At 40.1% G+C, this 27,083-nt stretch overlaps 3 protein-coding genes and 4 non-coding genes across 9 annotated transcripts; 3 read left to right on the forward strand and 4 right to left on the reverse strand.

Moving 5' to 3' along the window:
* Positions 1-213: 213 nt before the first annotated feature.
* Positions 214-15,325, reverse strand: LOC136675543 (serine/threonine-protein kinase NIM1-like). Of its 2 annotated transcripts, none has more exons than XM_066652133.1 (9): positions 15,189-15,325; positions 12,753-12,873; positions 9,789-9,940; positions 9,602-9,691; positions 9,284-9,411; positions 4,466-4,899; positions 2,893-3,192; positions 1,967-2,235; positions 214-1,686 (listed from the first exon to the last, which is right to left on the reverse strand). In XM_066652133.1, the coding sequence occupies exons 6-9, from the start codon at positions 4,524-4,526 to the stop codon at positions 925-927; spliced, it is 1,392 nt and encodes a 463-aa protein (XP_066508230.1). In that variant the 5' UTR covers positions 4,527-4,899; positions 9,284-9,411; positions 9,602-9,691; positions 9,789-9,940; positions 12,753-12,873; positions 15,189-15,325; the 3' UTR covers positions 214-924. The 2 variants fall into 2 exon arrangements, with proteins under 2 accessions (XP_066508230.1, XP_066508231.1); XM_066652134.1 differs by having other exon boundaries at positions 9,602-9,714.
* LOC136675479 (uncharacterized) lies at positions 7,984-12,846 on the forward strand. Its single transcript, XM_066652028.1, has 7 exons — positions 7,984-8,056; positions 8,676-8,771; positions 9,287-9,426; positions 9,815-10,091; positions 10,981-11,162; positions 11,992-12,050; positions 12,691-12,846. The coding sequence occupies exons 1-7, from the start codon at positions 7,984-7,986 to the stop codon at positions 12,839-12,841; spliced, it is 978 nt and encodes a 325-aa protein (XP_066508125.1). The 3' UTR covers positions 12,842-12,846.
* LOC136675545 (bone morphogenetic protein 2-like) lies at positions 14,524-18,578 on the forward strand. 2 transcript variants are annotated; one of them, XM_066652136.1, is made up of 6 exons: positions 14,524-14,655; positions 15,265-15,701; positions 15,917-16,053; positions 16,313-16,435; positions 16,535-16,730; positions 17,755-18,578. In XM_066652136.1, the coding sequence occupies exons 1-6, from the start codon at positions 14,606-14,608 to the stop codon at positions 18,180-18,182; spliced, it is 1,371 nt and encodes a 456-aa protein (XP_066508233.1). In that variant the 5' UTR covers positions 14,524-14,605; the 3' UTR covers positions 18,183-18,578. The 2 variants fall into 2 exon arrangements, with proteins under 2 accessions (XP_066508233.1, XP_066508235.1); XM_066652138.1 differs by lacking the exon at positions 14,524-14,655 and adding an exon at positions 14,685-14,823 and having other exon boundaries at positions 17,755-18,577.
* Positions 18,579-19,661: 1,083 nt separating this feature from the next.
* On the reverse strand, positions 19,662-19,734 carry trnar-ccg (transfer RNA arginine (anticodon CCG)). Its single transcript has one exon. It is a non-coding gene; the product is annotated as a tRNA-Arg (tRNA).
* A 2,442-nt stretch (positions 19,735-22,176) lies between these two features.
* trnar-ccg (transfer RNA arginine (anticodon CCG)) lies at positions 22,177-22,249 on the reverse strand. The gene has a single exon. It is a non-coding gene; the product is annotated as a tRNA-Arg (tRNA).
* Positions 22,250-25,574: 3,325 nt separating this feature from the next.
* On the reverse strand, positions 25,575-25,647 carry trnar-ccg (transfer RNA arginine (anticodon CCG)). The gene has a single exon. It is a non-coding gene; the product is annotated as a tRNA-Arg (tRNA).
* A 523-nt stretch (positions 25,648-26,170) lies between these two features.
* On the forward strand, positions 26,171-26,243 carry trnar-ccg (transfer RNA arginine (anticodon CCG)). The gene has a single exon. It is a non-coding gene; the product is annotated as a tRNA-Arg (tRNA).
* Positions 26,244-27,083: the final 840 nt, after the last annotated feature.

Genomic DNA, 27,083 nt, shown 5'->3' on the forward strand with positions numbered 1-27,083 from the left:
TGTTACAGTTTTGCCACTGATTCAAAGAAATCTAAGCCCTGCTTGAAAGGGCAATGCATTTAGTCTGAAAGAGAATTGGGTTCAGCTGCAGTCTCCTGTGTATATGGTCAGCAAGTGTGGGCCTGATGTTAAAATGACTCATTAGGAAAAATCTAGGTCAGCGGGAATAGTTATCTGGCAGTTTCTAAAGCGATGATTACTTTGGAATATATATATATCAGTGGCATAATTGAACTGGCTTCAACTTATTGCAGTTTTTTTAACAATCTGTACATATTTCTTGGCAGAGTAATAAAATATTAGTATGTTAAGCAAAATTTTCATTCTTCCATTCATTCATTTTCTGTAACGGCTTTATCGTGTTCAGTGAAGAGCCCATGGACGCTGTGAAAACACACCAAACCCCTGTGACCCTAGGGTTTGAAACCAGTGACAGTTACGCTACCTGTTGCGACACATATACATATATAATGAATTATATGAATTATAACACTGACATTATAAGCATTCCAGAAAAGTTCACATCAATTACACAGAATGTATAGGTGCTCTTGTTCACTCGGAAAGCGTAGTTTGAGATGTAGAGCCCATCCTGAGCCTTCATGTCCCAGTGGAGGATATAGCTGTCATGCTGAATATAACACAGACACCATGAAGAAAATCATTTGAGCTCTCCAAATGAAAACGATGTTTTGCAAGAGATGATGTCCCCATTCAAATAGGCACTAACATTCACAAGAGCAAGTTGGTGTAGTCTGTCCAAATGAATAGAAGCTGTAGCATTGTCGAATGTAAGCTGACGTTGATGTTATTTTCAGGGTTTTTTCATATCATTAAATAACTTGAAACTAAGAACTGATTTGACTGTAAGTTAAATCAACACCTCCTTTTTTTGGACATCATTAGTAAGGAAATCTGTGCCATTCAAAGAATGGAGCACACAGAGGAGTGGTCTTGTTTCTGGAAGACTGTAGTTGGGTAGGACCAGCGTCGCCAGCTTTGCTGAAAGTCTTTTGGACACAGGCTAGTGTACCCCACCGCTTCCAGTGTACTCCTCCTTTGGACGCGGTGCAGGACTATGCGGTACGCTCCTGTTAAAGGGCTTTTAGAGTCCAGTGGTGCATTGTTCTTCAGATGGATCTCTGTGATGCCCATCTCCTCTAGTTCTGCTTTGACCACCTGCTCATCTGCACTGAGGACGCTTGAAGGGTCTGCCAGGTGCTCCGGCGTTCTCAAGGCAGTCGAGTATGGTTGAACATACTCGATGTCCTTCAGCCAGACACTGGACATAACCTTGGCCAAGGGGGAGCGATCAGCGGGCACCTGTCTCAGGAGGCCCTTGATAACGTTCTGGCAGGGTTGTGGAACATATGAAGGAATAGCAAAGGCACCCTGGAGGATGCAGAGCTTTAACTTGCTCAGGCTGGGACCGTTGAAGGGGAAAGTGGCTGTGACCATGAAGTAGAGCAGCACTCCGAGAGCCCAAAGGTCCACAAAGTGCCCCACGTAGCCCTCTTCCTTGAAGAGCTCAGGGGCTGCATAAGGTGGAGAGCCACAGAAAGTAGTCAGGATCTGACCAGGTTTGCACTCAGTGCTAAAGCCAAAGTCACCAACTTTGACAGAGTAGCTGGCAGTGTAGAACACATTCTCAGCCTTTAGGTCTCGGTGGATGATGTTGTTGTCATGCTGAGAGTGGAAACAAAGACTTTTTTAGAAACAAACTCATCTATAGGTGAACTCAATCTGTACTATGTTCCATAATTTATCACCCAGTGTCTCTTTTCAATACCCACCACTACTCCGAACAAGACGAAGCCGGTGTGGGAAATGAATTAATGAATATTTACAAGACCAGTCAAAAGACTGAGCACACCTACTCATTAATGGAGCCATTAACTAATACTGCAGTCTCATGGTTAAGGTATCAAAACAATGAAACAACTACTTTGACGGACAAGACACTTACCATGTGTCTGACTGCAGATAGGATCTGAGAGAACACTACTTTGCTCTCCACACCAGATAGTCTGCCCCTGCTGGAGATCTTGGAATACAGCTCTCCTCCATCAGCATACTCCATCACCAGGTGCAGTCTTCGGAAGGTTTCCACAACCTCATACAAGCGCACAATGTTGGGGTGGGCCAGCTTCTCCATGCAGCCGATCTCAGTGGAGAAGAGTCTCTGCGTGTGCCTGTCCAGACGCACTTTGTCCAGTATTTTGATCGCAACCCGTTCTTGAATTGAGGGTATTAATGGAGCAGGAAGAGGTTGGGGTTGAAAGGGACAGAGATGGAGAAGTAGAGTGTTTAATAAATGCAACAAATGAGTGTAGGACAGGGCCTCCACTTACAATACACTTCTGGCTGCAACCAGGACTGTCAGAGAAAATACAGTCTCTAACTGGCTATTAAAAATAAATAAATATACCAAAACACAACTTTATTCACCAAATACAGACAGCGAAAGTAAAGGTCTAGCAAATCAACCGTGATTAGCTTAGGCGAGACTATGTGTGCCCTCCTTACATGGATTAGCCTACTTCTGCCTCTGGACTTACTGTGCCAAGGGAGGGCAAGAACACGCTGACATCACCGTCCCCCAAAAACAAGAAGTGCCAGAGGCAGTGACCAGCTCACGTGGACTGACCAAGTAACGAAAGAGCACCTGGGAGAAAGCCACAAGAACTTTGCCTCTGTGGCAGGTGAGGCGGTGAAGTACATCACAATCTGGAATGTAGATCTTTGATATTTTATTAAAGGCATTTTAATCCTCAAAGCTTCAAGTGCAGCAAGAATATAAACAAGAGATTTTTGGCGATTTGAAGATTAAAGTATTAAGTAGCTACACTAACAGTCAAGTACAAAAAGCAGAGAGGCACTGTGGTCACCTACCTTTGGTGAGGTCATGGATGCCCAGTCTGACCTGAGAGAAGTTTCCGCTTCCAATCTCTCCGCGGAGCTCATAGAAGCCAATGCGCCGGCCAAAGGTGAGGTCATTGATGATTCTCTCAGAATGAGTAAGGTTGTGGACAGCCTGCTCGAACACAGTGAGCTTAGCCTCTGGTTCAGAAGAATCTTCCCTGTTCTCCAACTTCTCTCTTTGCAGAACTTTCCCCCAGGCCTCCTCTTGCCAGGCCAGCTTTGGGATCAGCTCTCTGTTGTGGGATGGCATAGTCTGCTTAGCCACCTTCCCTAGAAGGGCAAAAAAATTGAGAGAGAGAGAGAGAGAGAGAGAGAGCAGAATGGAGAGGGAAATATAATGAGTATTTTAATGTCAGAGACACTCATCATTGAAAGACTATATGTTCGCTTTCCAATATATATATATATATATATATATATATATATATATATATATATATATATATATATATATATATATATATATATAGTCATAACATTATGACCACATTATGTTTCTTCCCTCACTGTCCATTCCCTCAACTCCATTGCTCCATTGACCAAACTGAAGCACTTTGTAGTGTTGTAGTTAGTGTGGTTTTTCTTTTTGTACGAGTGGAACAGACACAGCAGTGCTGCTGAAGTTTTTAGACACTCCCTGTCTACACAATTGGAGAAACCTAACTTGTTGGTCCACCTTATCCATGTAAAGTCTGAGCCAGTAGCTCATCTGTTGCTGCAGCTTGTGTTGGTCTTCCTCTAGCCCTTCATCAGTGGTCGCTGGACTCTCCCCACAGGACGCTGTTGGCTGGTATTTGTGGTTGGTGGGCTACTCTCAGTCCAGCAGTGACACTGAGTGGTTTCAGATCACCACTGCTGTGTCTGATCCATTTATAGCAGCGTAACACAGAGTAAAAACAAATAACACCTGCTCTCTGGTGGTCCTGATTACTGAAGAAAAGGATGAAAGTGGGCAAAAAAATATGCAGAGCAACAGGTGGACTACAGTCTGTAATTGTCGAACTACAAAGTGCTCCTGAATAGTCAGTGGAGCTGAAAGAATGCACAGGGAACAGTGAAGAAACAAGTACATGGTCATAATGTTATGGCTAATTGATGTATATATCTAACTGTACACCACTATAGCCGATTAGATATTCCATTCATGCTGGACTTCTTCTTGAATGAAGCACATTACAGAGCAGCGAGTCAAAACAGAGACCGTTTTCACAGTGCTTAATTTTAAAATTCAGAACGTTGTTGTGATAATGTTCATTTTGAGTGTTGTTGTTATCCCCAAATAACAACTACACAATTAATATGTAAGATATGTAAATACGAGAGTGAGTAATTAAAATGTGCCCCTATATTCATCACAAGTTTAAAGAGAGCGGGACAAAACCTATGGGGAAAGCAATCAAATCTATACAGGTCAATAATGCAGCATTTAAATATACAAAGCTATTACTAGATAAATAAAAAGGCTCATTTAAATATTACAACAATTTCAAAGCTATAACTGTCACCTACTAAGGCACAATGCAATTTGGATAAGTTCGCTTACACAGTAGATGTCTTTTCTCATTCTTCTTTGGTTTGATGTTCTTATTCCTGTTCAGAAACATGGTGAGCTTGCTGTATGTTCACTTCACATTTCACATGTCCATAAAGCGAAGGTTTCTCTCATTTTAACTGAACACCAAACTCCAAATTCCACCTTCTGTAGAAAACTCTGATTTGGTGGTTCAAGCTCTTGGTGAAAACTTGCTGAACTTCTTCTTCTGTGTCTTCCTGGATGTCCGTGTGTCCTCTCAGGGTTTGTGCTGTCTTCTTCAGAGCGATGTGTCAAAGCACAGCCTCTCTGGAGCCAGACACACACTCTGAACCTCCTGTCCACTCGCAGTCCCTGGCCACTGAGCGCTGTCTACTCCAGCAGCCTACTCCTGAGGTTTCAGGCACTGTTAATCCTCCACACAGACTTTCTGACTGACCTACAGACTAAACACATGTTTCACAAACCATTAGCTGTCAATCATTCACACAGATACTGATGGGATTATGGATTGTTTTACTGTCTGCTGAGAGATGTATAGGATCAGCTGAGAAACGAAGGTCAGAGAATGTTTGTTTTGGGATGTCTTCTGAACTTTAGGAAAAACAGAAAATCTGTGGTTGCATACAGATCTGTAAATGTAAACAAAATCATATTTTTTTCTTTATAAAAACTGTATGTTTTCTTGGAAGGGTAAACATTTCTTATTTTCTATTTTGTTAAGGTTGAATGGGCAGAAATGTACAGCTAGTCCAAAATTATATTGTACATTTATATTACAAAAGAACAGTTATCCATCCATTATCTGTAACCCTTATCCAGTTCAGGGTCGCCAGTCCTTCACAGGGCAACAAAGACACTCACACACATTTTTGAGTCCCCAATCCACCAACCAGCGTGTGTTTTTGGACTGTGGGAGGAAACTGGAGCACCCAGAGGAAACCCATGCAGACACAGGGAGAACACACCAACTCCTCACAGACAGTCACCCGGAGCGGGAATCGAACCCACAACCTCCAGGTCTCTGGAGCTGTGTGACTGCGACACTTCCTGCAGCGCCACCGTGACGCCCATATATATTATAGTTCTTATAATTTTAAGGGTAGAGTTTACGTACACATGCGTAATTATATAACACTTGTGGGTTAAATTATTTTTCCATTTGTTTACTTACATATGACTGCACTGAAAGTACTATTTCCATGTATTTGCCTTTGTTTTTTCTTGCATGATCTAAAAATACCCATTTCCTTTGTCCATTTCTAATAACAATGTCAGATTTGTCATAAAAGCTTCACATTACAAATACAAGGTTTTTCATAATGGTAATTATTTCTGTTTGTGTTTTTGAGTTTGTGGTGGTGTTGTCTTCTTTTTCAGCTGGAACTAAGCAATTTTTCTGAATCTAATTCTTACACAATACACAATGTCCCTCATTACAGCTGGAGGACAAAAAAGAGACATCAACTCAGACACCTGTCATTTGACTGTGTAGACAAATCCAGATATGTCTTGCAGGCTGCAAATAAGCACTAGGCTAAGACCTTATTAATTTCTCTGACTGTGCAGTGAGTGCATTAAAGCGAGCGCACGTGCGGAACCAGCAGCAGCTGACTCACATATAATCCTGCTGCAGACTGAGAGGGACAGTTAATTTAACCAGCTAACAAATCACACCTCCAAATCAGCCTCAGCTTCGCTGAAACTGAAGTAACACACCTGAAAGTACTGTCTACTGTATTGCAAATGGACTTCTTTTTTGTCTATTTCCTTTTCTAGGTAAAGGCTTTTTTGAGATACACATCCTTCCAGCCTCAAGCTGCTCCACCTTTGAAGGACTTTGAAACCTTTCCACAGGTCAGAGGACTGCCCCTTGTTCTATTATCAGGGAAAAGGTGTGGATTTCAGGACCAAGGCAGAATGCATAACAAACAGCTTCTCCTAAAGATCAAAAGAAGGAAACTTAACCTCTAGGTTTGCCGTTCCGTTTCTTCGCCATAAACATGTTTCTTATAACTGAGCTTCCAATAGACTATCAAGTCCAATCCTTTTAAGCTCAGAATGAATGATAAACATATGGGTCGCTGAAGTGATGACAGTGAGTTGCAGGCGTCTAAGTGATTAAGGTGTCATCCAGGTCTTGACTGGATCAGAGACAGAAACGGTGTATTTGTGACAAAGTGGAGGACTAACAAAAGATCAATCATTACAATGAGTGAGATGGAAACGGCTCGGGGGGAGGGGGGGGTGAAGAAAGGACATCAAAGAACAGAAACTTAACTCAGCACTGGCTGAATACGCTCACAGAAGAACTAAGGATGTGGTGATCTAGAGTTTGAGGAAGTAATTTCTAAAATATCCTGCATGGTGGAAGCCTTTTATATAACCATCCCTCATTTTCATGCTAGAGTCGGGTTATGGCTGTGTGATTGTGATCTATAGCTGTAGCACATCCAGTTTGTCATTGTTTCTTAATTAAATGGTCAGAGTGTATACAAAGTCATGGGGAGTGCTTTTATATGAAATGCCCCAATCTAGAGAAATTCACCAGACTTGCTCACAGAAACAGGAACCAGAAATCCAAAAAGCATTAACAGAAATCACAGTATGTTTTAAAATAGTAATAATGTCCTCCCTAATATTTGGGACACTGATTCCCAAAAATACACAAAAGATACCTCTGATTGATCACCATCACGGTCAAGAAATCCAAGTCGGTAAACATTTTTATATCAAATCATTCCGTGAAAGAAGCATCCACTGAAAACATTGAAGATTTACTAACAAAATAAAATGTGTGACAGTTTCTGAAAACCCTTTTGCGGATGTTCTGACCCTAATCTGGAATCATGTCAGCTCTAGATGCTGTAAACCTGTAGTGCACTTGCAGGTATGACTGCTATCTAAGCGTACTAACGTTCATATAAATCTGCAATAAGGAATAGCATCATTCTTTGCTTGAGAAAAAAGCCTGAAAGTAAAGTTGCCTATGTTGCTTTGACCTCTGTCACAAACACCATTTGGCTTGTGCTGAATAAACACCAAGGTGCAGCTCTCTCCGCAGGAGGGAGGGATTGGTGTGTCCTCGCAAGCTCGGTTTACTCGTGTTTTGCTTTAATCGGAGGTGCTAAACACCTTCTTCCAGAGATAAAACATGATAATACCTTCCAATGAGAGGTGCTTAGAGCCTCAAAGCCCTTTAAGCTGTTCATTAGAGAAAGGATGGGCAGGAGAAACATGGCGTCCCACGGAGAGATCTCGCGCCCCGAAAAACAAGGGGAACTTCAGAGGTGAAAAGCTCTACGGGTTCTTTAGCAGGGAGTGTTCCCTTTGAACTTTGATGTGTCCCCCGCCTAGCAGCAGGCATTAGAGTGATGGAAATTTGATTACTCCTTCTGCCCTTTCATTTTGCCCCAGTGGGGAGCATTTAGACAGCCACATTTGTGACCTGAACCAAGACACGTATAAATATCCTGAGATAAGACAACAGACTTAGTCAGTCACAGTCAAGACAGAGAAGAGTGTGCGCAATGCTAAGGAATTTTGCTATGGATAAGGCACCAGTGTGTGTGCTCCTCCTTCTCTGTGCATGTCATCAGAGTTGTAAGTATTTTCCTATTGCTTATCCTATATATATATATACTAACATGATAAGAAACCTGTTCATGTGTTCATGGAACTACTGTGCTACTGGCTGATTTTTCTACTGTCTCCATCAACAGCTCTAACTACTTCAGAAAATAGTCAAAGTAGCTGACAGAGCACAGGATTCAGTCTTATTCCGATAACAGTGTCATGCTAAGGACTTGCTCATGACACAGAAAGCCCTTAATGACCTAGTTCTGGTGTGTAAACATACCGCAGTCCACCCAGAACACTTCTCTTAGCTGAGATAGGCATACTCATATGATCAAATAGAGTTCAGCTGGATGGTCATTTTCTTCTCTTTTTTTTCAAGTGAATTTAGTTTAAATCCAGAAAAGAAATTTGTTTTGTTCGTGTTAAAATTCCAATGACATTTTTGACCAAAATGAAAAGTGATCAATCAATAAAGATGTGTCTTTTTTAAATAATAATAATAATAATAAGAAGAAGAAAAGGTATATTACTATTGTAAAACAAAATTGCTAAATGTTTTAATAATATAATATTTATGTAGTGTGTGTCAAAAACAACCAGCTGTTACAATTGTTTATATGGTGTACATTTCTTTGTCTTTCAGTGACATTTGTAATGAACAAACATGGAGAATCACGGAATCTATTCGCAGAGAGAGCATGCTGTAGACGCCAAAGTCACTTCATCTACATAGGAAAAGGTGAAGAACAAGTCAGGGTGCTCCTATAAGCCTACAGAGAATTACTTTAATACCAAAATGGCCTCATTTTCATGTTCAATTTTTATGCTATTTGTGAATACATTGCACTTCATAATGCGGGATATTTCAGGAGAAATTAACCAATAAAAATGTGTAAAATAAACTGTCCCTGTCAGAAAAAAAAAAAAGAAAGAAATTGTATTGATTATATATTTAATTCCAAATATTTCTGCATCATTTCTATTAGCGTTATTGTTATGTTCATATAATGTACACAGAATGCTAGTATGTCAATATGTAAATATTAACAGAAACATGGGTTTTGTTGTTTTAGTTCTTGTTAGGTAACATAAACCTACCAATAAACAATGTTTTTTCATCTCCTTTAAAAATGTTATTTCAGAGACACGAGGTCTTCTTATCAATGCACCACAAAGAATCAATACATCCTGTCCAATATACTGTTTAAAAACAAATGACTGATAATATATTCTTACCACTTTTACACTCACCAGATATCTCAGGGAGTCCAGTGAACGTGGATGTGGGCATGTGCAGAACACACTGCGGTCAATCACGACCTTCCTCCTTTGAAGTTGGGATGCAGAGCTACTCCAGACATTCCTCCATTTTGGACTTCCTGAGAGAAAAAAAGGTATTAGAGGGTCAATAAAGCTATTGACGACACTATTTACCTGAAGTAGAAACAAACAAGCAGACATTACATTTAAGACTAGTTTACTGTTTCTACTAATGACAGTACAATGCTACAATGAATTATTTTAACTGATTTTTTTATAAAATAATTTAATGGAATGGCCACACATTACCGTAAGGGTTATAAATAGAGTCTGGTCTTGGGCTGCACGTAAGGTCCTATTTCAGTCCCATTAGAGCCACTTTCTCTGGGCTATTCAAATCTGAAAGAAAGTATAGTCCACGACTAGTCCAAGGTTTAATCCTTGACCAGTGCTTTAAACTGTTAAAATCAAGAAATGCTGGATCCTGATCACTTACTAAAATAATGACTGTTCTTTGGCCAGATGCGCATGCTTAGAGCTTCATCTCGAGACTCTGATTCAGTCGGTGTTGGTGCGCCATCGTGTGGATCAGGTTCCACCTGTGAGCCCACTGGGACACGGGTAGACAAAGTGCTGCTTCTGGATGGCCTGCAGGAGGTTGAAATCATTCAGGATTGTCACTGTGAAGCCAAGGTTACGCAGTGCCTCCGGGCGCCTTCACTTAAGATCTACTACTTCGAAACATCATACGAAACCGTCATAGACGTTGGGAAGTGTGTGGGGTCAAAAGGTGAACAAGGTAAGAAGAGAAAGAATGAAACATTTGGGGCTTCAGTGACCACTGACTTGTGAGATAGTTTTAAAATCTTTTCAAACGTTGTTTTGCCCCAAATCCTGTAAGAAAAAGCACTCTTTAAAACTTGCCTTTACTTGGAGCAGCCATTGAGCATCGCTAGCAGCTTGGTTGGTGAATAAAAATTAGAATATGTACTCTTTCCACAATGTTCAACTTTCCAATATCTCCTTCAAACTCTAATGTATAATCACGCTTCTGCAAATTCATTTAAAAAACAAATGATTTACTCATCGCACACCGCTCACCTGCTTTCTGTTCGTATTAGACTTTCATTAGTCATCTATTCCCTTTTTAATTAAGCATAAGGACGTTAATCTTTTAAGGAAAGTTATTGCCCATAATAGTGTGTCATCTGAGACATGAGCAGCCTATAACAAATACATAAAAACATATCAGGCATATCCCTTTAAAAATGTATCCACTGAAAGCTTCTTTACGACAGGCATTGCTCCAAAGAACCCTTTAGAATATTGATATTGAAGAATATAGGCTTTCAGATTAGGTTAAAATTCTGATTAATCATCAATCACCTTCTTTTTTTACATTTCAAACACTCAGCTACCCTCGCTACTGTTAAACTGCATGATAAATAGACTAATAAATAAATGTGACATTAACGTTTATTACTATAAAAGACTGCATTGTGTTTGTTTTGAAGTTGCCATTTTAGAGATAACAATGCTTTGTTGTGTTGTGCTGAGTCTAGTCATGAACCTACAGAGGAAATAACTGAAATGTAATTGTCTGCTCTGCATCAGCTAGTAATTATATTATGTCTCCATTGTGATAAGTTGCACTAATGTCATTAAATGAATGATTGGTTTTCTCACAGAGGGATTTTCCTGTGTGCCGACTAAGTTTGATTCTGCTCTTGTGGACACTCCAAACAAAGTGGAGCTAATTCAGACGGTGTCAGAGTGTGATTTAAAAGAAGGCTGCTACAGAATCCCGTATGTGGAATTTCATTATGAAATCACATACAATGAAGAAGGACTCAAAGAAGAGAAACTGCAGGTGAGTGAACTATGAAACAGCGTATAAAGTACTAATGTATTGAAAGTGTACTTAAGGAGTTTTACTGCGGTTAATACAAAATGATACACACCAAATACATTTGTAATTTCTTACATGAGAGCACATATTGATTGAAAGTTTTGGCTGCTGATTTTACATCAGTGCTGCTTAACAATTAGTCAGGAAATCAGCCATTTCCATTTGGTGTCATCCATGACTAATGAATGATACCCTTTTGCTAGACGCTCCAGTTAAGCCTATGATCCATTTCCCCAATGCAATCCACATCTTACTCTCACTGTAATTTTAACATTATTGGCTTGTAAAAGCACAACTCAACTTGAGTGATGTACATAGTTTATTTCATTTAGAATTTATATTCATTCATTCATTTATTTATTTATTTTTGACAATGACTTAAGATAAGTCAAAATCTTATATTCCCACCTAACAGCCATTCTAGTTTACATAGTCTGAAGTTATTCATAGAGTGACTCCAACACAGTTTAAGTTCATTTTGTTACATCAATCTGTCGTGTTTAAAAGCACAGGCCTGGATTTTAAAGTCCAAAATGCTGTTTCGTATTAAGTTAAAGTAATACAGACCATCTGTTTCAGCTCCAGGAAGGTGTGAGGTTAGCGTCCCAAATGGGCCCAGCAGGTGCCAAATCAAAGCACTTAGCATGTTAAGAGGCTGGCCCTGCCCCCCCCCCCCCCCCCCCACCCCCCACCCCCCCCCCGGGGTCTGGAGTTGACTGGTAAATGTTAGCAACTTGATTGAGTGGTGAGCTGATGGCTTCTCTCTGTTGTATTGTTAACTGTCTTACAGGAAATAGATGTGGGGAGATGTTTGGGAGTCTGCACCTCAGGGAACCGCTGTCTTCTCAGGTACACTTCAAAACAGCTGACATAACACAGCTTAGCCACTCCCACTTCACACATAGGAAAATGCTAATATATTTTCCAATGGCCTACTATAAAATCTAGGCCTAAATACTAATCCTAACCTTATCCAAAAACATTAAAACCTGTCCTAAAGTCAAACCCGCCTTTCTTCAAATTCTGGTCCCCATAGAGAGAAATATATTCTGAAATATTGATCATTCATGTTAGATTTTTCATCTTGGAATAATAAGTATATACAATAGCACTTACTATCATTTACAGAGTAATTCTTTAAAATATATTTATTTATTTATTATGTGCAGCATGTTACAATGTCTGCAGTTTTATACTGCAATAATTTTCCAAATACCTAAGTGTTCTCAAACTAAAATGTTTTCTACATTTGCGAATGTTGTTTTTAACTCTGTTTTAAAGCAAGAATTTATTGGAATTAATAAAACTAAAGCTTATTTAAGAAAATAAAATGTTATATATCAGGACCATATTTTATTAGCTGCTATGCTTACAATATATCTACATTTTTGAAACTGACTTGTTTAATCTATAATATCTACATGTATCCAGACACTTTCGGACTGTTAATTAAACTTTAGACTTTATATTGACTTCTTTACTATTTCAGGAGTGCACTGGACTCTACAGTGTGTCTGCTCTGGTCGGAAGGTCAGGGCAGTGCATGTGTACCTCAGGGCTTTGAGAGCCACACCTTCCTCAACCAGCACGGTCAAACTCGCACTGTCCTCTCTATCACCTCCTGCCTCTGTCAGTCTTAACCACAGCGCCCTCTTCTGGACCCACCTCAACACTGCAACGACCACAATTCGTAAAGAAAAAAGAACTGTTTTAATTTTAAAACGTGAGCCTTTATCATTTTAATTTGAACCCTTTAACTGTAATCCTGTATTCCGTTTTTTACAAAAATAATTTGTGTATTTCCCTTTCATGTTAAATTCAATTTTCTATTTTTTTAAGCAAAAATTACCAATTTTAATCGAAATGTAAATGTTTTCTCTTCAATTTCTATTGGCCTCTCTCAGCAGTCCCTGTAATATATGTAAAATATGTAAATAGAACGTTGTAAATAAAAATGTATGTCTGTATTTTGTGGTAAACTCACAGGATGGAAAACAGAATAAAAAATAAAACAGGCGGTCAGAGACATATTAAACATACTACACATATTTACACCTAAAACCAGAGGAAGACGAAATGACAAACCCCAAATGGAAGATGTGATTAAAACATGCAGTGTTTCTTACATTTACTTTGACTTTTATTTAATTGAGGACAATATGAACCCAAAAAATGTTTTGTTTTGGTTGGTGTGTGGTCAAATTAATTTAATTATTTTTTCAAGTTCTTAAAGGAAATAAATAAATAATGTAATAAATAAATAAAATATAAAGCATTTTCCTGATTTGGGGTTTGTAAAAACACTAAGTGTAAATGTATATACATATATTTATCAACTACATATACTGTAGTTTATACCACACATATCCATGTACTAAAAATAACTGCATTAAATAGGCCCAATAAAAGGAGGAGCAAAACACCATGCATTTCAAGTCACTGATGTATTTCAAATTGAGGTTTGTAGTAGAACTAGCTCGTGAGGTTTATTAGTTTATTGGTCGCGCGAGGCTGTTGTCAACACGGTCGGTGTTTGGTCAGTTTGTTGTAACAGCTCGTGCGTGGGACACGTGCTTGTTAAAGTTCTTTTTTCAAGAGAAACCGCTCTTTTCGTGAGCTGAAGAGTCAAAAAAATCAAGCCCCTCACAACAACGTGTGATTGTTGTGGTGTATTTGTACACGTTGTGTGTTATCTTTGAAGACGGTGGGTAGCAATAGATGCTAACACTAGTGAAGACCACCTCAGTGAAAAACACTTGGAATTCGGAGTCTTGTCTTTAATTTTTATATATTTCCTGTCCAAATAAATGTATTATTATTACACATATCCACTCTTGCTGTGTGTAGGTCCCTTATTTGAACAGGAACCTGATTACTTGTTCTTTATTAAACTTTACATAGCCAACTTGGCGTGTTTGAAAACTACACTCTGGTAACAACGGAAAAACAATACATTAAAATACAAAACGTCATAGGTTTTTTAACGGCCACATTTTAGTTTTAGCCCCTTCCCCACGTTAACTTCACGTAGAAATATTTGCTATGCTCAAAACTGTATACGACGATGCATAAAACTAATTTTAAAAGGGTATTTAAAGAATTATATTTCCATGTTAGAGAGGAATCATCTAACCAAATTACAAAATATAACAAACCAAGAACACGCCTCAACTGCGAATCTACATCACATTTACAAATCACTGATCCAGGGAATATTGAAATCAGGAAGCCCCGTTGGGATTTATATGTTTTCATTAACATTAGGCGACTAGAATGAAGGGGCTTGTGGCTATTTATACTAATGTAAATTAACGGGCCGATTAACACGGCTCTGTGCGAGATTTGAGGCGCGCAAACCAACTTTACTCTTCTACTCGTAAAACATGATCCTTAAGTAGATTTAAATGGCTGTGTTTGAGCAGGTGTTGGCAACGTTTTGCCTTTGTTTGCTGAGGTAATTGTTGTTCCTGTATCAAATTATCCTCGTTTGTCTAAATTAATGGATCCATTTTGAGGACGTTAACCACCCGTGGCGCGCAAAATGTCGTCACAGATTTTCTCCCGTATCATTTAGAGAAGACGAGGGAAACTGTACATTGAGAACTCAATGAAAGCTAACTAGGTCTGAAAATACACACGGAATAACATGTATAATTACATTTATACGCCATAATGCGATAAATACATCGTAACTTTTACAATCCGTTGAGTTTAGTCTAAACCTAGGCCTGCTTCGTGACGTAGCTAAATTTACCTGTGTCTTCAATTCAAATGTCAACACAGCTAGAGTTTTATTTTATGCAACTTCAGTTTTCTAACTTACTATTTCTTTGTTACAGTGTAGGCGTATTTATATGTGTTTTTATGCCTAAATAAACGGGGAAAACTTGAACGAGCTGTTGTCTTCACGCTGTAATCCCCTGTCGGGTTCACACCTTGTTAACACCGCCATTAGCTTTGCCTTACATTCCCTCATTATTGACTTACATTTGCGATCAAATAGCACCTCTTTATCGCTGTTTACCAAAGACTTAACGGTGCTAACCGTTTTCATATAAAACAGAGGTTGGATAAAGGGCTCCAGTCAATTGACACCAAGACTTCCGCGAGGTGAATCACCAGAGAAGAGCCAGTGCGAGGCTTACACCCAGAGAAACATCAGAAACGCCTTCTTCTGTGGATACAGGAGTAAGATGGTGCCCGTGCTTTTCTTTCTCGTCTTGACTTCCTTCTTAGGTCTCGGTAACACCAGACCGTCTCTGAACTACCCGGAAAACCACTTTTCAGTGGAGGGTGAGCCTGCAGAGGTTCGTTCAGCTGCTATTAAAAGGCTTTTGGAGGTCTTTGGGATGGAGGACCCCCCGACTGCTCTGCCTCGCTCCCACAAGCAACCCCCTCAGTACATGGTGGACCTCTACAACACAGTGGCGGACGTGAACGGGGTCACAAAAGACCCCACGGTGCTGGAGGGCAACACCGTCCGCAGCTTCTTCGACAAATGTAAGGAAAAGGAGAACCGAAATTACACGATTTTTTCACGTTTGTGCAAAATGTACATTTATATGCTGGGTTTAATATAATGAAAAATAAAGAGGGGCATATGTGGGATATAAATGTAGAGAGGTCAGGACTGTATGAACAGTGCTGCAATAATCTGATGCGCATTGACGACATCGTGGGAAATGGCCTTGTAAACAACTCCTGTTTTCCAACAGTACGCAGTGACCACATCGAGTTTCTGTTCAACTTATCCACGGTGGCAAGGAGTGAGAAGATACTTACTGCTGAGCTTCATCTGTTCAAACTGAGACCCCTGGCAGCTCTAACATTCAACAGACAACACTTCTGCCAGGTAAAATTCTCTCATATTAAAAATGCATGTTTAGCACACTTGTAGCTAATAAATAAACTCTTATAATTACGGTTGTGTCACCCAGCCACCAACATGGAGTTTGTTGGCCTGTGTTACAGCAATAAATAAAGAAATGGAGATATTCATTTCAATTTAAACTGAACCAGAAGTACAGTATTTATAAACAATTCAAATTGAAATTGAGGAGCGGAACCTGCTACAAAGTATATATAATGACCTTTGGTTGTCTTTTTTGCAGGTCAATGTCTATCAGCTTCATGAAAACTACAAAATGAACATTAGCCAGAGCAAGAAGCTTGTGACCTCAAGGCTTATTCCCATACATTCAAATGGCTGGGAGGTTTTCACCATCACTCAAGCTGTAAGTATTTTAATCTGTGTTCGTTCGAGTGGTCTTTAATGATCTAAAGGTTGAGTTTTTATAATGGATTATGTGTAAACACATTTATTTTCTCTGCAGATCCGTTCCTGGACGCTAAATGAGCACGGTAGCCTGGGCCTGCTGGTCAGTGTGCAGACTCTGTCAGGGATTGAGATGGACCTGAGGACTGTCCGATTTGCCACAGCTCAAAGTCACCATCACAGTAAACAGCCCATGCTGGTCCTCTTCACTGATGACGGAAGGCGTGCTGCCTCAGTGGAGGTTGCTCCCAGAGGTAGGCCAAGTCTATTTTAAAAAAAAAAAAGGACTTGTGCAGGTATATGCTGTTTGAAATTTCGATGCATGTTTTAAAAGAAATTACAATTTTGACACTCTAAAACAGGGGTCCTGTTTACTAATACCAATACCTTTACCAATTAAAGAGCCATTTGGACCCATTTCACACAGAAAAGAAAACACTGGGAGCCACAAAACCCTTTTGAAGTTTTAAATGAAATAACACTGCGCATACGTTTTTTTTTTTGCCTTTGTGCTATGTATAAACAAACTATACTGTGTTACATTTATGAAACCAATGAACGACTGCAGAGAGAATGAAATTACATTTCTGCATGCAACAAAACATTTTTAACTCCGAAAAAAAGACGTTGTGTTGACGGTAAAATACTCAATGTCTATTTGAGTCCTTGTAGTAACGGAAAAAAACGCAGAACTTAAATTATTCACTGACAGCAAACAAAAACGCTGTCCTTTCTCTGTGTGCCGTCATTATTTTACTGGCGCAGTGCAGTCAGCGGTCAAACAGTTCAAGAAACCACACACTGGCGGGTATATTAAGAGCAACAAATATTTTAAATATTAAATATTTTAGATGTTACAAGATCGTTCATAGAATTACTTTTTGAAAATGAACGAACCAAAATAGAAGGACTGGCGTCCCCTCCAGGGTGTAATCCCGCCTTGCGCCCAATGATTCCAGGTAGGCTCTGGACCCCCCGCGACCCTAGAATTGGATAAGCGGCTACAGATAATGGATGGATGGACGAACCAAAATATAATACATTTTAATTAAATACTCATTCATTATTTTCTAAAGCTGAGCCGCATCCGAGGGATCAAAGAGCCGCGGGTTGCCGACCCCTGGTCTAAAACATCAAATTAAAAATCATAAAAAAAAGCATAAAATATATTGTGCAAAAGGGAAGACATTTTTCCAGTATGTTGAACCCAATAAACTGCGTACTACAATTTGTACGATCAGAATTTAAATAATGCTATTAACTTTTTCTCTTCCCCAGGTTCTGAAGATTCCTCAACTGGTTCCAGTCTCCCATTGCCCAGCCTGTCACTTCCGGTAATGGGACATCGGAGGGCCCGCTCCCTCGACTATGATGATGAAAGAGAGAAGATGGCATGTCAGCGTCTTCCACTCTATGTAGATTTTGAGGAGATCGGTTGGTCTGGGTGGATTGTGTCACCGCGTGGCTACAATGCATACCATTGCAAAGGCTCCTGTCCCTTTCCACTAGGCCAGAACATGAGGCCAACCAACCATGCCACAGTGCAGTCCATCATCAACGCACTGAAGCTCACCAAAGGCATTGAGACACCCTGCTGTGTGCCTGACAAGCTCTTCTCCATTAACCTTCTGTACTTCGATGATGATGAGAATGTAGTGCTAAAGCAGTATGATGATATGGTGGCAGGAAGCTGTGGGTGCCACTGACATCCTAAAACTCTATATAACATGTATATTAACAGCCCAATTCGGATATGTACAGGTGCAAGCAGTACAACTGATAGAAAAGCAGTACTATATGGGGCAACATCAAGAACACAGCTTACTGTTTATACATTTTTTTAGACATGAGTAGAAAAAAAAAATCAAGAGCACTGATAACTGATGGATGAATTGCTCTTTTGTTCTTAAATGCTTTGTAAATATGTAAATAATAAATGCTAATATATGTAGGAGCCTGGCGTGATGACTTGTAAAAGATGTACATTTGTATATTGCATGTTGTGAATTATTAAAAATGCTAAATAAATTGTAAAACAAACATGAAACTGTTAAAATGCAAGATTGAGGCACTACTAAACCATGAATATGAAGTGTTTATATTAATTATTTCAGCAGATTCAAAAAGCTAAAAATGTTAAGATTTGTTTAATGTTTGCATCTCATCACAATGTTTACTGTTCATTGTCAGTAAAGAGATGTTCTATATAAGCTTCATTTGCAAAACAGTTCTCAACAAAATGAGAAATATTATGAATGCTGAACAACTGACAATGACAACATTGGAAAATAAAAAAACAAAATATATATATATATATATTGCTTGTGTGACTCAGGGATCTAATGCAGTATTGTGAGTAAGTAATATGTAGCAACTCTTATGGCAGCACATATTTAAACATGGAACTACATCACTTGTAGTGACCCAGTGGCCTAAAGGATAAGGCATCAGCCTTCGGAGCTGGGGATTGTGAGTTCGAGTCCCATCTGGGTCGATCTTTAAGCTTCTATGAGATAAGTACATCTAAACCATCAACAACTCCATTATAATTGTGGCAGATGGCAGCAAAACAACAAGAAGTTTGATTCACAGGAAAATGCACCTCAGTATAAGTCCCACCTGAGCTGAGCACTGTATACAACTGTTTACATGCAGAGAGCTCTTTGTCTAATAAACAACATGAAAGCCAGTTTCAACACTGATGTGGGAAGTTGAAGTCATCTAAACTCAAAGAAAAAAAGATTGGCAATGGATGAAGAAGCATCATTTAAAACCCCATTATTATCTCAAACCTGTTTATTCATTCATTCATTCGTTGTCTGTAAGCCTTTATCCAGTTCAGGGTCACGGTGGGTCTGGAGCCTACCCGGAATCACTGGGCGCAAGGCAGGAACACACCCTGGAGGGGGCGCCAGTCCTTCACAGGGCAACACACACACACACACACACACACCTATGGACACTTTTGAGACATCAATCCACCTACCAACAAGTGTTTTTTGGACTGTGGGAGAAAACCCACATGAACACAGGGAGAATACAACAAACTCCTCACAGACAGTCGCCTGGAGCTGTGTGACACTGATACTGTGCTGCTCCAAACATATTTTTTTGCTGCCATCTGCCACAATTATAATGGAGTTGTTGATGGTTTAGATGTAGTTATCTCATAGAAGCCTAAAGATCGACCCAGATGGGACTCGAACCCACAATCCCCAGCTCCGGAGGCTGATGCCTTATCCTTTAGGCCACTGGGTCACCACACAATGCAGAGAATGTATTAATTAATTAGTATGAATCTAATAAAGTAAGTCTGTAATTATTTGTCATTGTGCAACATACGATACAACATCTTCCACATTTAACCCATCCATTGCATTGAACACACACACACACACACACATTTAGAACAGAGATTTAGAGAGAGAGCAGCAGGCAGCAGTGTGCAGAACTCGTGAAGCTGTTGGAGGTTAGTTTCCTCGCTCAAGGTCATGAAGATCTTCACTGAGCAAATTATTCATTCATTCATTCATTCATTATCTGTAACCCTTATCCAGTTCAGGGTCGCGGGGGTTCCAGAGCCTACCTGGAATCATTGGGCGCAAGGCAGGAATACACCCTGGCCACCAACATGGAGTTTGTTGGCCTGTGTTACAGCAATAAATAAAGAAATGGAGATATTCATTTCAATTTAAACTAAACCAGAAGTACAGTATTTATAAACAATTCAAATTGAGGAGCAGAACCTGCTACAAAGTATATATAATGACCTTTGGTTGTCTTTTTTGAAGGTCAATGTCTATCAGCTTCATGAAAACAGCAAAATGAACATTAGCCAGAGCAAGAAGCTTGTGACCTCAAGGCTTATTCCCATACATTCAAATGGCTGGGAGGTTTTCACCATCACTCAAGCTGTAAGTATTTTAATCTGTGTTAGTTCGAGTGGTCTTTAATGATCTAAAGGTTGAGTTTTTATAATGGATTATGTGTAAACACATTTATTTTCTCTGCAGATCCGTTCCTGGACGCTAAATGAGCACGGTAGCCTGGGCCTGCTGGTCAGTGTGCAGACTCTGTCAGGTATTCAGATGGACCTGAGGACTGTCCGATTTGCCACAGCTCAAAGTCACCATCACAGCCCATGCTGGTCCTCTTCACTGATGACGGAAGGCGTGCTGCCTCAGTGGAGGTTCCTCCCAGAGGTAGGCCAAGTCTATTTAAAAAAAAATAAATAAAAAATAAAGGACTTGTGCAGGTATAAATTTCGATGCATGTTTTAAAAGAAATTACAAATTTGACACTCTAAAACTGGGGTCGGCAACCTTTACCAATTAAAGAGCCATTTGGACCCATTTCACACAGAAAAGAAAACACTGGGAGCCACAAAACCCTTTTGAAATTTTAAATGAAATAACACTGCGCATAACAGGGTTTTTTGCCTTTGTGCTATGTATAAACAAACTATACTGTGTTACATTTATGAAACCAATGAATGACTGCAGAGAGAATGAAATAACATTTCTGCATGCAACAAAACATTTTTAACTCCGAAAAAAAGACGTCGGGTTGAAGGTTAAGTAAGTAATATGTATCAACTCTTCTTGCAGCAGAGTACATATTTAAAGATGGAGCTCCAGCACATCTGGTGGCCTAATGAATAAGGCCTCAGCCTCCGGAGCTGGGGATTGTGGGTTTGAGTCCCATCTGGGTTGATCATTAAGCTTCCATGAGATCAACAACTCCATTATAATTGTGGCAGATGGCAGCAAAACAACAAGAAGTTTGATTCACAGGAAAATACAAATCAGTATAAGTCCCTCCTGAGCTGAGCACTATATACGTTTACATACAGAGAGCTCTGTGTCTAATAAACAACATGAAAGCCAGTTTCAACACTGATGTGGGAATTTGAAGTCATCTCAACTCAAATAAAAAAAGATTGGCAATGGATGAAGAAGCATCATTTAGAACCCCATTAAAATCTCAAACCTGTTTATTCATTCATTCATTCGTTGTCTGTAAGCCTTTATCCAGTTCAGTGTCACAGTGGGTCCGGAGCCTACCCGGATATCACTGGGCGCAAGGCAGGAACACACCCTGGAGGGGGCGCCGGTCCTTCACAGGGCGACACACACTCACTCCTATGGACACTTTTGAGACATCAATCCACCCACCAACATGTGTTTTTTGAACTGAGGGAGGAAACCCACATGGACATGGGGAGAATACAACAAACTCCTCACAGACAGTCACCTGGAGTGGGACCTGCCTTGCGCCCAGTGATATCCGGGTAGGCTCCGGACCCACTGTGACCCTGAACTGGATAAAGGCTTACAGACAATGAATGAATGAATGAATAAACAGGTTTGAGATTTTAATGGGGTTTTAAATGATGCTTCTTCATCCATTGGACATCTTTACTCTTTTGCTCATCAATGAATAAACAATGCTTTTTTAAAATTGAGCTTACATGACTTCAAATTCCCACATCAGTGTTGAAACTGGCTTTCATGTTGTTTATTAGACAAAGAGCTCTCTGCATGTAAACAGTTGTAGACAGTGCTCAGCTCAGGTGGGACTTATACTGAGTATTTGCAACTGAATCAAACTTCCCTTTTTTATTTTGCTGCCATCTGCAACCACAATTATAATGGAGTTGTTGATGGTTTAGATGTAGTTATCTCATAGAAGCTTAAAGATCGACCCAGATGGGACTTGAACCCACAATCCCCAGCGCCGGAGGCTGATGCCTTATCCATTAGGCCACTGGGTCCCTACATCACTCATCATATTAATTAATTAATATGAACCCAATAATGTAATTCCGTAATTATTTGTCATTGTGCAACATACGATACAACATCTTCCACATTTAACCCATCCATTGCATTGAACACACACACACACACACATTTAGAACAGAGATTTAGAGAGAGAGCAGCAGTCAGCAGTACGCAGAACTCGTGAAGCTGTTGGAGGTTAGTTTCCTCGCTCAAGGTCATGAAGATCTTCACTGAGCAAATTAATCATGTGTTAAAAAACGGAATGAAATTTTAAGTTAGTGGTCAATGTCCCAGTTCGTCAATTATGAAGAATAAAGCAGCTGTGGTCAAGTGACTTAACGGATAAAGTAACAGCCTGTGGAATTGAGTTCAAGTCCCGCCAGGTTGCTCTTAGATCTGAATCATAAACAATTCCATAGTAAATCTGGCAAACTGTAAGAAAATTAGAGGGGAAATGGCCGTTGACTAAACTGGAAGTATTTCACTGTGCCTGGAAAGACAGCCTTATAGAATATAGAAGTATGTACGTTCAGCACATCTGTCCTCACTGATTGAAAATAATAAAGACAATCCTAGAACACTCTTTAATGTAATCTCTAAACTTACAAACAATCGGGCAGCTACTGATCCACAGATCCCAGCCATTCACACAGGCAATGCTTTTATGGACATTTTTTTAACAACAAGATTGAAAATATTAGACAAACAATAAATGCCATATTACTAAATCCAGCCTGTCTGTCATCTGGTGTGGATGATATAGAACAAAACATAGAAGAAAGACTAGAGGACTTTGACCCACTACCACAGTTAGAACTGGAGAAAATCATCTACTCGTCAAATTGCACGACCTGCACACTTGATGCAATACCAACAAAACTATTTAAAGAAGTATTACCAGTCATAATCAATCCCATTTTAACAATCATAAATTCATCCCTTAGACTGGGTCACATGACCAAAGCATTTAAACTAGCAGTTATTAAACCCCTGATCAAGAAACCAAATCTTGATCCTAGTGTACTATCCAGTTACAGACCTATCTCTAACCTTCCCTTCATATCTAAGATCTTAGAAAAAGTTGTGGCCCAACAACTTAGCTCATGCTTGCATAAGAATAAAATATATGAAAAATTTCAATCTGGTTTTAGACCACACCATAGCACCGAAACGGCTTTAGTTAAGATAACAAACGACCTTCTTCTCGCCTCTGATCGAGGCTGCGTATCCATGCTAGTTCTACTAGACCTCAGTGCAGCTTTGGATACAATTGATCATACTATTCTGCTAGAAATATTAAAAAACATGGTTGTAATCATGGCCCCATCATGGTTTAAGTCTTACCTCACAGATCACTACCAGTTTGTAAAAGTAAATAATGTTTCTTCTATTCATACAAAAATGAGATTTGGAGTTCCCCAAGGCTCCATCTTAGGACCTTTATTATTCATATTATACATGCCGCCACTGGGCAGAGTTATTAGCAGGCATGACATTAACATCCACAGTCACCCAGATGACACACAGTTATACATATCAGCCAAACCAGACGACAAATCAACACTAAAGAAAATGGAGGACTGTGTTAAAAAAGTGAAGCCTTAAATGCTGCAGCCAGGGTCCTCACTAAAACTAGAACATTTGATCATATCAGCCCAGTATTATCGGCCCTTCACTGGCTTCCAGTTAAATTCCGTATTGATTACAAAATTCTTTTACTCACGTATAAATCCCTACACGGTCTCGACCCTGAATACCTGCGAGACCTCATCACGCACTATGAACCACCAAGATTACTCAGATCTCAGGGCGCCAGCCTCTTACTCGTAACCAGAATTCATAAGACTTCAGCGGAAGGGAAAGCTTTCTCCTACAAAGCCCCTCAGCTCTGGAACAATCTTCCAGCTAGTGTTCGGGACGCAGACACAGTCACTATGTTTAAGTCTAGGCTCAAAACACACTTGTTCAGTTTAGCTTTTGGCAACTAACCTCTTTCTAGTTTAAGGTTGTCGTTTCAGGAACTCATGGACATGAGGAATCAGGGTAAACTCCTCCCAGTCTGTTACAGTCAGATCCATCACTACATTAATGAAAATATTCACATGCTCTTTTTCTTTGCAGCACTCAACCAAACTAACTGCTTCCCTTTACTGTTTTCTGAGAAAATGTTGGGCCACTGATGGAAGATTGTTTGCTGGATTCTCCTGCAGTCTACACCAGACCAGACCAACTGCTCACCTCCATCTACTGCTGCCAGCCTCTGACCACTCACCATGATCAACTACACTGAAGTAGAAATGGACTCAGATTAGCAACACTGACTGATTCTTCCAAACTGGTGCACTATTATTATTATTATTATTATTATTATTATTATTATCACACAGCTCCACATAGTCACACAGCTCCAGGGGCCTGGAGGTTGTGGGTTCGATTCTTGCTCCGGGTGACTGTCTGTGAGGAGTTGGTGTGTTCTCCCTGTGTCTGCGTGGGTTTCCTGTGGGTGCTCTGCTTTCCCCCCACAGTCCAAAAGACACACGTTGGTAGGTGGATTGGTGACTCAAAAGCATCCATAGGTGTGAATGTGTGTGTGTCTGTGTGGTCCTGTTCAGGACTGGCGCCCCCTCCAGGGTGTATTCCCACCTTGTGCCCAATGATTCCAGGTAGGCTCTGGACACACCGCGACCCTGAACTGGATAAGGGTTACAGATAATGAATGAATGAATGTAACATAATGACACTTAATTTAAAATTCAATTTATAGTTTGATCAGAGGAGGATGGATCCCCTTTGTGAGTCTTGGTTCCTCCCGAGGTTTCTTCCTCCAGCCTCGAGGGAGTTTTTCCTTGCCACAGTTGTCTTCTGCTTGCTCTCATTGGGCTTTGAATTAAATGTTCTGTTCTGATACTAACTATGTGAAGCTACTTTGTGACAACGTCAGTTGTAAAAGGCGCTGTATAAATACATTTGATTTGATTTTGATTTGATTTAATTGTGGCAAATGTCAGTGTGAACAGAACAATTTCAATGGCACAATAAAACACTGGTACCCTGAAGAAACAATGCTTTTTTACGATTGAGTTCAGATGACTTCAAATTTCCACATCAGTGTTGAACATAGCTTTCATGTTGTTTATTAGACAAAGAGCTCTCTGTATGTAAACAGTTGTATACAGTGCTCAGCTCAGGTGGGACTTATACTGAGGTGTATTTTCCACTGAATCAAACTTCTCTTTTTATTTTGCTGCCATCTGCCACAATTATAATGGAGTTGTTGATGGTTTAGATGTAGTTATCTCATGGAAGCTTAAAGATCGACCCAGATGGGACTTGAACCCACAATCCCCAGCTCCGGAGGCTGATGCCTTATCCATTAGGCCACTGGTTCACTGCAAATAGCTTTAATATTAATTGTTTTTTCAGAATATTTCTCATTTTGTTGAGGACTCTTTTACAGAGAACACATCTTTACAGAAAATCAATCTGTGATGTGGTTAAAGTGTGGTTAAGTTGCTCTTATTAAAAGCATTTTTCAAATTCATAACATGATCACAAAAAGTTCTCAGAGTCTGTATGTTTATATGTTTGTCTACAGCAGACTAATTTAATTCCATCCGCTCACAATGACTGCTCAATGTTTAGGAATTTGAATATTATTAAACCACTTACAAGGGCGGCACAGACCGCAGCAGGTAGTGTCGCAGTCACACAGCTCCAGGGTGTATTCCTGCCTTGTTCCCAGTGATTCCAGGTAGGCTCTGGACCCACCACAACCCTGAATTGGATAAGCGGTTACAGATAATGAATGAATGAATAAACCACTTACAATGCCTTTACTCACTTTTTAAAGATTTGAAATGAAAGTTACCTCCTGTGGGTCCAGTCACAGACCCCAAGCAGAAGCAGCAGGAGGCCCAGTGGCCTAATGGATAAGGCATCAGCCTCCGGAGCTGGGGATTGTGGGTTCGAGTCCCATCTGGGTCGATCTTTAAGCTTCCATGACATAACTACATCTAAACCATCAACAACTCCATTATAATTGTGGCAGAAGTTTGGAGCGGCACGGTATCAGTGTCCCACAGCTCCAGGGATCTGGGCTAAGGTCCCACTCCAGGTGACTGTCTGTGAGGAGTTTGTTGTATTCTCCCCGTGTTCATGTGGGTTTCCTCCCTCAGTCCAAAAAACACATGTTGGTGGGTGGATTGATGTCTCAAAAGTATCCATAGGTGTGAGTGTGTGTTGCCCTTTGAAGGACTGGCTCCCCCTCCAGGGTGCTCCACCTGGAGCAGGACCCTAGCCCAGATCCCTGAAGCTGTGTGACAGTCATACCGTGCCGCTCCAAACTTCTGCCACAATTATAATGGAGTTGTTGATGGTTTAGACGTTGTTATCTCATGGAAGCTTAAAGAGCGACCCAGATGGGACTCGAACCCACAATCCCCAGAGGCTAATGCCTTATCCATTAGGCCACTGGGTCACAATAATTTATTTCTATAATTATTTGTCATTGTGCAACATACGATACAACAACTTCCACATTTAACCCATCCATTGCTTTGAACACACACACACACATTTAGAACAGAGATTTAGAGAGAGAGCAGCAGGCAGCAGAACTCGTGAAGCTGTTGGAGGTTAGTTTCCTCGCTCAAGGTCATGAAGATCTTCTCTGAGCAAATTAATTATGTGTTAAAAAACAGAATGAAATTTTAAGTTAGTGGTCAATGTCCCAGTTCATCAATTATGAAGAATAAAGCAGCTGTGGTCAAGTGACTTAACGGATAAAGTAACAGCCTGTGGAATTGAGTTCAAGTCCCTCCAGGT

Source organism: Hoplias malabaricus, chromosome X1 (genome assembly GCF_029633855.1).
Source record: "Hoplias malabaricus isolate fHopMal1 chromosome X1, fHopMal1.hap1, whole genome shotgun sequence".
In the NCBI taxonomy this organism is placed as follows: Eukaryota; Metazoa; Chordata; class Actinopteri; order Characiformes; family Erythrinidae; genus Hoplias; species Hoplias malabaricus.

Bases quoted from the DNA above. Each gene is read 5' to 3' on its own strand.
- LOC136675545 (XM_066652136.1), top strand. From the start codon at position 14,606: ATGGCTGTGTTTGAGCAGGTGTTGGCAACGTTTTGCCTTTGTTTGCTG. The intron at 14,656-15,264 runs GTAATTGTTGTT...CATATAAAACAG, and splicing joins TTTTGCCTTTGTTTGCTGAG to AGGTTGGATAAAGGGCTCCA. The intron at 15,702-15,916 runs GTAAGGAAAAGG...GTTTTCCAACAG, and splicing joins CCGCAGCTTCTTCGACAAAT to TACGCAGTGACCACATCGAG.
- LOC136675543 (XM_066652133.1), bottom strand. From the start codon at position 4,526: ATGTTTCTGAACAGGAATAAGAACATCAAACCAAAGAAGAATGAGAAA. The intron at 2,236-2,892 runs GTAGGTGACCAC...CCTCAATTCAAG, and splicing joins CATCCATGACCTCACCAAAG to AACGGGTTGCGATCAAAATA. The intron at 1,687-1,966 runs GTAAGTGTCTTG...TTCCACTCTCAG, and splicing joins TATCTGCAGTCAGACACATG to CATGACAACAACATCATCCA.
- LOC136675479 (XM_066652028.1), top strand. From the start codon at position 7,984: ATGCTAAGGAATTTTGCTATGGATAAGGCACCAGTGTGTGTGCTCCTC. The intron at 9,427-9,814 runs GTATTAGAGGGT...TTCTTTGGCCAG, and splicing joins ACTTCCTGAGAGAAAAAAAG to ATGCGCATGCTTAGAGCTTC. The intron at 10,092-10,980 runs GTAAGAAGAGAA...GTTTTCTCACAG, and splicing joins GGGGTCAAAAGGTGAACAAG to AGGGATTTTCCTGTGTGCCG.